General features: G+C 36.4%; 2 protein-coding genes across 5 annotated transcripts; one reads left to right on the plus strand and one right to left on the minus strand.

Moving 5' to 3' along the window:
* Nucleotides 1-92: 92 nt before the first annotated feature.
* Nucleotides 93-3,438, minus strand: LOC104753233 (protein HEAT INTOLERANT 4-like). Its single transcript, XM_087491856.1, has 15 exons — nucleotides 3,298-3,438; nucleotides 3,018-3,140; nucleotides 2,690-2,728; nucleotides 2,515-2,568; nucleotides 2,359-2,419; nucleotides 2,174-2,232; nucleotides 1,947-2,071; nucleotides 1,743-1,802; nucleotides 1,425-1,483; nucleotides 1,205-1,281; nucleotides 1,064-1,102; nucleotides 845-907; nucleotides 701-748; nucleotides 501-620; nucleotides 93-399 (listed from the first exon to the last, which is right to left on the minus strand). The coding sequence occupies exons 7-15, from the start codon at nucleotides 2,012-2,014 to the stop codon at nucleotides 352-354; spliced, it is 582 nt and encodes a 193-aa protein (XP_087347982.1). The 5' UTR covers nucleotides 2,015-2,071; nucleotides 2,174-2,232; nucleotides 2,359-2,419; nucleotides 2,515-2,568; nucleotides 2,690-2,728; nucleotides 3,018-3,140; nucleotides 3,298-3,438; the 3' UTR covers nucleotides 93-351.
* Nucleotides 3,439-4,008: 570 nt separating this feature from the next.
* LOC104749278 (3-hydroxyisobutyryl-CoA hydrolase-like protein 1, mitochondrial) lies at nucleotides 4,009-7,196 on the plus strand. Of its 4 annotated transcripts, none has more exons than XM_087493289.1 (14): nucleotides 4,009-4,284; nucleotides 4,401-4,481; nucleotides 4,567-4,635; nucleotides 4,742-4,805; nucleotides 5,054-5,133; nucleotides 5,246-5,329; nucleotides 5,486-5,570; nucleotides 5,820-5,905; nucleotides 5,997-6,118; nucleotides 6,263-6,323; nucleotides 6,401-6,499; nucleotides 6,589-6,690; nucleotides 6,784-6,825; nucleotides 6,920-7,196. In XM_087493289.1, the coding sequence occupies exons 1-14, from the start codon at nucleotides 4,171-4,173 to the stop codon at nucleotides 7,034-7,036; spliced, it is 1,206 nt and encodes a 401-aa protein (XP_087349415.1). In that variant the 5' UTR covers nucleotides 4,009-4,170; the 3' UTR covers nucleotides 7,037-7,196. The 4 variants fall into 4 exon arrangements, with proteins under 4 accessions (XP_087349415.1, XP_087349416.1, XP_087349417.1 ...); XM_087493290.1 differs by having other exon boundaries at nucleotides 4,111-4,292; XM_087493291.1 differs by lacking the exon at nucleotides 5,054-5,133 and having other exon boundaries at nucleotides 4,134-4,284; nucleotides 5,167-5,329.
* The last annotated feature ends 1,485 nt before the right edge of the window (nucleotides 7,197-8,681 follow it).

Genomic DNA, 8,681 nt, shown 5'->3' on the forward strand with positions numbered 1-8,681 from the left:
TTGTTCCAAGTTAAAATCAAAGTAATAAAAGCTTTATTTCTAAACTACTCTCTCAAATACTCAAAACACTTTCTCCATCACTTCTAAAAGAATTTACTTCGAACAGAGATCAATATTTTTTTTAATAACCAAAACCTATTAATTTTTTTTGTGTGGGGGTCAATAAACATATTTGTAACTATTTTATGGGGTCAATATGCATATTTTCATGATTTTTTTTTTCTGATTTTTCTTCTAAAAATACAGTATTTTTTTTCGTTGTTGTTGTAAATCCATAGGGGTCAATTGACCACATGCTAACACACACTGCCTCCGCCCCTGCAAGAGATAATAGTCACGCGCTCCTATTCTTCAAAGGACTTTATGAGTCTTCCCGTAGAATCTGTTAATGAACGGCGACTGCAACAAAGATGATTCACATATTCAGAGCTTTACCTTAACAGAACAATATTAAATTAACTGACGAAGTTGGATTTTTGTTTTTCATTTCTTGGTCTTACCTTCTCGAATGTAGGGACATCTGGTGAAGGCTGAGGGTAGAATTTGTAGAACCTCATGCTTTGAAAGGCTCGCTGTGTATCTACGTCCAATTCTTTCGCTTTCTTTCGAGCATCTTTTGCCTTCAAGTATAATACCATCACACTGGCACATTTAGCAAACCGTTTCATTTGAATGTAGCTCACCGTTAAAAATTTGTTACCTCTCGGTTAGCTTTCTTGGCCGCTCGAACCTGCTCTTTCACAAATTCCTGAGAAAAAATAACGAACGCAAAAGAAAAATAGTGATTAGAGATGCAGATACTTAAGCGTCAAGAACTGACAACTCTGTTACAGCTCAAACTTACTTTGAATTCATCCCTTTGTTCCGCGCATAATTTTTCATTCTCAATCTGACCATCAACAAATTCCTGAAATAGATGCACAACAAGCCATCTCCAGATTTAGAATACAGTGAATGCAATTTTGAACACAAAAGGAAATGGCAGAGCCAAGATGACAACTCTCTCGAACCAAATGAAGAAGAAGTATTTTTTGGTATGGTAACAGAAAAGCCAATCACACACCTCAAGTTCATCAAGCTCCCAGTCAAATTCACATGGCAGCTGGAACAAACAGAAAGATTGAAAACTTGATTATCAAGAAAGTACTCAAAAACAATGTGCCCTTACCAAAACACAACATTCATTGCTTGCCATAAAACTTACCGGCGGTTCAGTGGGGAAAATCATGTAGACTACGGTACTCTCTTCAAGTTCATTTTCCTCAATTGGTTGATAGAAATCTGCAAAGTGAAAATTTTGTTGTTTCGTACAACATACACAATCAGAAAATATACATATAATCCAACGCCAACCATCAGCTGTAAATGGCTTTTTCACTCTGCAACTATTGACTAGTATTTGGTAGCAGAGTAATAAAACTCACAGGGAATGCAATACTCGAACATCCTAGCACGTTCTTCCTTCAACTGTCTGAGAGCAGATCTGCAGATGATTTACAAAGCTAAGTTGAGCACACTAGAACTGGTAGATTCAAACACATCAGATTTGCAATGGCAAAGACACATCCATAAACCCTACAGAGAAAGTCATTACGTAGAACAATGCAACCCAAAACGTCACACTATGAAGCAGTGTAGATACGTGATGCCTTGTTCCATGTTCTGGTTTCAATATTATTATTATATGTAATGTAAACTAAAATCCAATTGAACATCGTTTTTGAATATTATATGTTTCATACCTCCTTTGTTTACAGCCCAAGATAAAAATTTGAAAGTACATCCTGTCAACTTGTCTATCTCTGCAACAAGAACAAAGAGCAAAATAAATTTTAGCAACTGTTGGTAAAACATCCAAAGTAAGAATAGCACGTGGCGTAAAATATGTCTCTCTTCCCAATGATAAAGCCATCCGAAGAAATGTGTCACATATATGCATGTGTTACCTTTTCTCAATAGGAATGTAAGGAATCCAGTCCATTTTCATCTGCTTCATTGGAAAGCTTTCCTCCATTGCACTTTGAATAGATACTGCTCCTATCTTATCAGAAGGTGGAAAGACAGATTCAATCTGCAAATATAGAATATTAGAAAGAGAGATGGAAGAATATATATATATATATATATATATATGATCAGTGCGATTGATGGAGATTTTAAACAATAACTTAACAGCAATCACTGTTGGGATATCTCTAATCTTCCTTGTATCTTTGTAGGAGACTAATTGAGCTGCAAGTATAGAAAGAGACGATTAAAACGTGAAAGAAAGAGGAAGAGAGCATATATACTTGGAGTACGAAAGAGACTTGAAAAAAACAAGGGGAAACAAAAAGAAAAGTAAGAGAAACAGCTTACGTTCGGCAGAAACAAAAACAAAGAATTTCTTCCCAAGGAGCAATCCTTCCTCTCATGTTTGCTGGCACAGGAGAAGAAACATAAATACAAGAACCTCATAGACTCAGACAAAAAAAAAAGAAAAAGAAATGGGAGAATGTAACCAAAACAACTTACTTCAAGAATTTTGAAATCCCAGTTGAATTCGTAAAGTGCATCAAATTTGTCCCACTGCAATCACAGTTTAACAACCATGAGCAAAACAAGAAAAAAAAAAAATATAATATATAATGGAGACAGTAAGTCTGATGCTGACACGCCAAATAAATTCCTCCCTCGGAAACAAATATACCTCAATTCCCACGGGAAATGCAACCTTCCACAAATCTTCCTGAAAACACACAAACAAGCGCACATGTAAATCTGCCACTCACACGGCATCAATAAGTATATAAAAAAAGACCTATGCTTTGAAGTCAAAATAGTTGAAAATAAGATACACCACACTCAAAGAACCCTTTTGGAAAATTTCCCTCCACTGACAACTATAGTTCCCATGCATATAAAAGCTTAGATAAACCTAAAAGCCCCCCAAATTGCTTTGCATGGAATCCAAGTGATGAATCATACAGAAGCACTATACATGACTATATCTTATAGCAAGGTTAGCAAAATAATACCAGATTACGTTTCTCCTCCACGTACTGAACCTCTTCCTTTGTTGTTTTTGTCGCTCTGGATTTCTTGTTTCTCGGAGCCGGTTCAGTTTCCATCTTCGTCGTCATCTTTCGCTTATTTAGAGGCTGTACACAGAAATAAAAACCATCAACGGATCTGTGTGACAGAGAAACCCCTAGATCAATCTAATCATGAAGAAGAAGAAGAAGAAGAAGAAGAAGAAGAAGAAGAAGAAGAAGAAGAAGAAGAAGAAGAAGAAGAAGAAGAAGAAGAGAATTTTACCATGATTAGGGATTTTGCGAGAGAAGCCGCGATGGGGATGACCAAGGAACAAAGATGGGATTTTGTTAAAAAATATTTAAAAAGAAAAAAATGTAAAGGTTGTTGGAGTAAGCTTGAGAGAAGCTTAAGATGGAAGTTAATCCTAGTCCTAGCATAATTGTGTTTATAAAGATAAGGATTAAAGTGTATTTAGGAGATATTTAAATATGAGTGATTTTTATTAGGATTAGAATTAGCAAATTAGTATATAAGGATGTGTTGAGATGTGACACAACTTCTGAAGTTAATAAAGTGAGTTATAAACAAATCTTTGTGTTCTTAACAAACCTTTTCTATAAGGGTTTCAACTTAACAAACCTTTTCCGCTTAAACAAGTGATTAAACATGTGACCGTACCGCATCATAATTCTAATCTTTTCTTTTTACAAAATGCATACATCATCATTCATCATAATAATCACATGAATTGTTTTTGCTTTCTATTTGCTTAAAAAAAGAGGTACCCTCCTTGCTTTCTTTATTGACAAAAACAAAAAAGAAGAAGTCATGTGCGTCACTACGCCCAAACGACGACGTTGTAATTTTTTAAGGCAAAGCGTTCACTCAATGTCAAAAAATATCCAAATTTGGGTTTTGTTCGGAAAAAAAAAAACGTAAGGGTAGTATGATAAATATAATATTAGTAAGCGGACATGGTAATCAGTGAAGCCCAGTGAATTAAATTTAGGTTCGGATCGGCCCATCAGCCACGAGTAAGTCAGAAACCTTTGTTTCGTCTAGAGTGTCTTGCCTCGGAGGAGCCCGAATAAACTCGCCTCGGAGAGAGAGACTTCTTCACTTCTTCTTGTTTACAACGAAGACGAAAGAAGACTGATGCATAACGCAAAGGGACTGTTAGGGCGAATCGTTCGAGATAAGCTATGGAGAATTGAGTATCGGAGAAGCTTCTGTTCGCTTAAGGTCACTCCCGAGGACCTTGATAACCAGGTTCGGAGGTGTTTATCGTTTGTACCATTCTCTCTCTCTCTCTCTCTCTCTCTCTCTCTCTCTCTCTCTCTCTCTTTCTGTTTTAGGAAGATTGAAATGATTGTTTTTTGATTTAGGTTCTCGTTGAAGGAAGTGGTTTTTCCCGTACTGCGATTCTTAACAGACCACCTGCTCTTAATGCCCTCACCACTCACATGGTACTCACTATTTTGCTCTCTGTTTCTGATGGGTTTGATTTGTGTAACTGTATGACGTTGACTTGTGTAATTTTTGTGTGAATAGGGATATAGGTTGCAGAAACTTTATAAGAACTGGGAAGAAGATCCAAATATTGGATTTGTGATGATGAAGGTAATTTTTTTTTGGTAGTACTTGTTGCTTCTTCTTCCTATTAAGTATCTAAATTAGAGGTGAAAAAAAGCTCCTAACTTGTATTTTGACTTGAACTGTTTTGAAGGGGAGTGGAAGGGCATTTTGTGCTGGTGGCGATATTGTGTCTCTCTACCATTTAATGAAGAGAGGTACATGAAGTTTCACTATACGTTTTGATGTTTGATTCCTCCTGGGAAGCTATATAGAATTGAAATTGCGAGTTTTTGTTTGTTCATGAAGATTAGATGGTTTTTGTGCTACTTTTGTTAGCTGTATTGGGGTTGGAAAGACAGTTTTTTTACTGATTAGAGAGGGTTCTGCAGTATCTTATTTACTCTCTGTATTATTTTATTCACTGCTCATTGCTTCATTTATTTCTCCTTAAATCTCTATGTAGGTAGCCCGGATGCTATTAGGGAGTTTTTCTGGAGTTTGTATAGTTTTATATACTTGCTAGGCACTTATTTAAAGCCGCATGTAAGTGATCTCTACCTTTAAATCATTCTGCAGCCAATAGTAAATAACGATGTCACCAAACCACGATGAGTAGAAGTAGAATGACACCATGAGTTGCCCTGCATACATACAGGTGGCAATTCTTAACGGTGTTACCATGGGAGGTGGAACTGGAGTTTCCATACCTGGGACATTTCGTGTAGCTACTGATAGATCTGTATGTAAATTTCCGTCTATGTAGTCTATGCTATTTCTCCAACTTTCATCATCTATTTCCTCATTTCAATTAGTCGGTCAGCTGGATTCTTCTAGTTTAGTTTCGCTGTCTAACTTCTTGGAGAATTGAATACCTAGCTCATCATGGATATTGCAGATTTTTGCTACCCCTGAAACAATCATTGGTTTTCATCCTGATGCTGGCGCTTCTTTTAATCTCTCCCACTTACCTGGTCGCTTAGGTATGCGCTTGTGATACGTTTTGAGCTGCTTAAATTGTCGCTAGGTTTGTCATTTAACAATGTTATTAGATTCCGTAAAGCAATTTTTATTTGGACAATTACCAAGGAAATCACTGATCCAGCAGGAAAGTTAAATATCAAATTCTGCCTATAACTTACCAACTCAGCCTAACTTGCTTCAAAGTTTCCTGTTTCATAGTATACATTTGCTCCCTAAGATGGATGATTTAATGGAGTCGATGTATGCAGGGGAGTATCTAGGTCTGACTGGCTTAAAGCTCAGTGGGGCAGGAATGTTGGCATGTGGCCTTGCCACACATTATATTAGAAGTGAGGTAACTTGGATTATATAATTTGAGATTTTTTTCTGTTTTCATTTAACTTATCTAACATGCTTGATAATAAGGCTTTCTTCTCTTACAACAGGAGGTTCCTGTAATGGAAGAACAGCTCAAGAAGTTGCTCACTGATGATCCATCTGTTGTTGAGTCATGCTTAGAAAAATGTTCAGAAGTTGCTCATCCAGAAAAGACTGGTGTTCTTGGCAGGTTTGTTTTCCTGAAACTTGGAGATACACAACTCCTTCCTTGTTTCTCCTCATACTACCTCCCAAGTCCTAAGCTTGCTTTTTTTTTTTTTTTTTTTTTTTTTGTCAAAGTCCTAAGCTTGCTTTGTTTTTGATTTTGTCTTAGGATTGATTTACTTGAAAAATGCTTCGGCCATGACACAGTAGAAGAAATTATTGATTCTTTGGTAAGTCTCTGCAACAAATGATTCTGCGAGTATGACCATCACGAGTCACTACAAGTAACGGTGTTTTGGGTCGCCAGGAAATCGAGGCTAGTAGAAGAAAAGACACATGGTGCAGTACGACTCTTCGTAGACTTAAAGAAACATCACCGTTATCTTTGAAGGTGGCCTTGAGATCTGTAAGTTCACAATCAAATTTGCTTGTAAAACCCATCTTCAAAGAATTCAAATTTCCTTTTCTCATAGCTTCTTTAAACGAATCTAATAGATCCGGGAAGGAAGATTTCAAACACTTGACCAATGCTTAATCCGAGAGTATAGAATGTCGCTACAAGGAACAATCGGGCCAATGTCTGGCAATTTTTGCGAGGTATGTGAATTTCCGGTATAAAAAAGTCTTAAGACATTGCAAACAGAGTAAGGAGTAGTCGCTAATGAGTTTTTGTTTCAATGGTGTGACAAGGGAATACGAGCTCGATTAATAGACAAGGACGAAGCCCCGAAGGTATTTTATGTTATGTTAATAAACCATACTATTTCACTGATTTCAGTAACGCATCACTGTGTACATGTTATGATAAGAAATGGTGGGTATGCAGTGGGATCCACCAAGCTTGGAGAACGTATCAGAGGACATGGTGGATGATTACTTCTCTGCCTTGACTGCGACGGAACCTGATCTTGACCTTCCTATCAAACTCAGAGAAAGCATTTAGATTCAAAAATTATCTTACATCATCACTCCCCTTGGTTAACGAAAAGACCTTGTTCGTTGGGAGACTGATTTCATTCTTCCAGAAGCAGAATGTGTTGCAGGATTTTTGTATTTAACAAAAATATTACTTAAATTTTTTAATAAAGTAATTATTAATAAAATGAATTTACTAGTTTCGTTTTCTATAAAATCGTAGTGGGTAATGAATAAGGTCTCGTTAAAGATGAAGTGATCGGTGCTTGGAATTTTTATATATAAGTTTGGGATAGCTATATGAGAGCCACTTTGAATGAGCCAATAATGCACTAATCAATTGTATTGTGTTAGACTTAGACCTAATTCAATTTGCATGTAGACTTGATTAGTGGTGCTAAATAGCTTCTTTTACTTGAAAACAAATAGAGTTTTTTTTTTTTTTAGAAAGAAACAGAGTTTTTAGTTCTGTACTCTTCTCGGAACCCTAAGGCATCCACAATGGGGATATAGTTTTGGGGTTGTTAAATTTTTTAATTAATATAATTTGTTTTTTGGTTAAATAAGAATTTTGGGTATTGTAATTAAAATGTACCCCTTCAATGGTGGGTTATAATATTGAGTCTCTTAATTTGATTTTTTTTTTTGAAAATAAATAAATTAAAATAAAATATGAAATTATTGCATATTAAGATTGATGCTTATAAAATTATTGCATTGCATAACATATTAAACATAGAAAACATTAAAACATCATAAAATAGAAGTACAAATCATAAAAAGTGAAAATGATTAATAGTATCCTCCAAATTTTACCTAAATATTCTCAACCAAATCATCTTGCAATTGTTTATGTTTTTCTCGATCACGAACTTTCAAACGAATGTTCATCATAGAGGAGACACATGAAGGCCTCGTTGTTGGTAAGTCCGAGTCCACTTCTGAAGTGCGGTTGGACTGTATGTGCTGAGTGTACCCATCTCGTTCATCTTCTACTATCATATTGTGCAGTATGATACATGCTCTCATTATATTTCCAATTTTTACCTTATCCCAAAGAAGAGCCGGGTTTTTGACTATGGCAAATCGAGCCTGCAAAACTCCAAAAGCACGCTCGACATCTTTACGTACAACTTCTTGATGCGAAGCAAACAAGGAGTCTTTTGGAGTTTGTGGCAGTGGAATAGATTGGATAAAAGTAGACCATTTTGGATAAATACCATCCGTGAGATAGTAAGCCAACTTGTATTGGTGTCCATTGACACTGTATTTAACTTTCGGAGCTCGATCGTTTAAAATATCATCAAACACGGGAGAGCGGTCAAGAATATATATATCGTTTAATGCACCTGGAGGTCCGAAAAAAGCATGCCAGATCCAGAGATCTTGTGAAGCTACAGCCTCTAAAACGATGGTTGGCTTGCCAGAACCACGTGTATATTGACCTTTACATGCGGTTGGACAATTCTTCCACTCCCAATGCATACAATCGATGCTTCCTATCATCCCGGAAAATCCGTGTAGCTCTCCGATATCGAGTAGTCGTTGAAGATCTTCTGGTATCGGTCTTCGTAAGTACTCATCTCCGAAACAATTTATGATTGCTTTAACAAAATGATCCAAGCATGAGTACGCCGTGGTTTCAGCAATTCGGAGATATTCGTCAAACGCAT

Source organism: Camelina sativa, chromosome 16, assembly GCF_030686135.1.
Source record: "Camelina sativa cultivar CO46 ecotype springtype chromosome 16, ASM3068613v1".
Lineage (NCBI taxonomy): Eukaryota > Viridiplantae > Streptophyta > Magnoliopsida > Brassicales > Brassicaceae > Camelina > Camelina sativa.

Excerpts from the sequence above, each read along its gene's own strand:
- LOC104753233 (XM_087491856.1), bottom strand. The coding sequence starts at position 2,014 with ATGGAGGAAAGCTTTCCAATGAAGCAGATGAAAATGGACTGGATTCCT. Across the intron at positions 1,103-1,204 it reads TTTTCCCCACTGAACCGCCG|CTGCCATGTGAATTTGACTG; the intron begins GTAAGTTTTATG and ends TGTTTGTTCCAG. Across the intron at positions 621-700 it reads CCAAGAAAGCTAACCGAGAG|GCAAAAGATGCTCGAAAGAA; the intron begins GTAACAAATTTT and ends TTATACTTGAAG.
- LOC104749278 (XM_087493289.1), top strand. The coding sequence starts at position 4,171 with ATGCATAACGCAAAGGGACTGTTAGGGCGAATCGTTCGAGATAAGCTA. Across the intron at positions 4,285-4,400 it reads CCGAGGACCTTGATAACCAG|GTTCTCGTTGAAGGAAGTGG; the intron begins GTTCGGAGGTGT and ends TTTTTGATTTAG. Across the intron at positions 4,482-4,566 it reads ATGCCCTCACCACTCACATG|GGATATAGGTTGCAGAAACT; the intron begins GTACTCACTATT and ends TTGTGTGAATAG.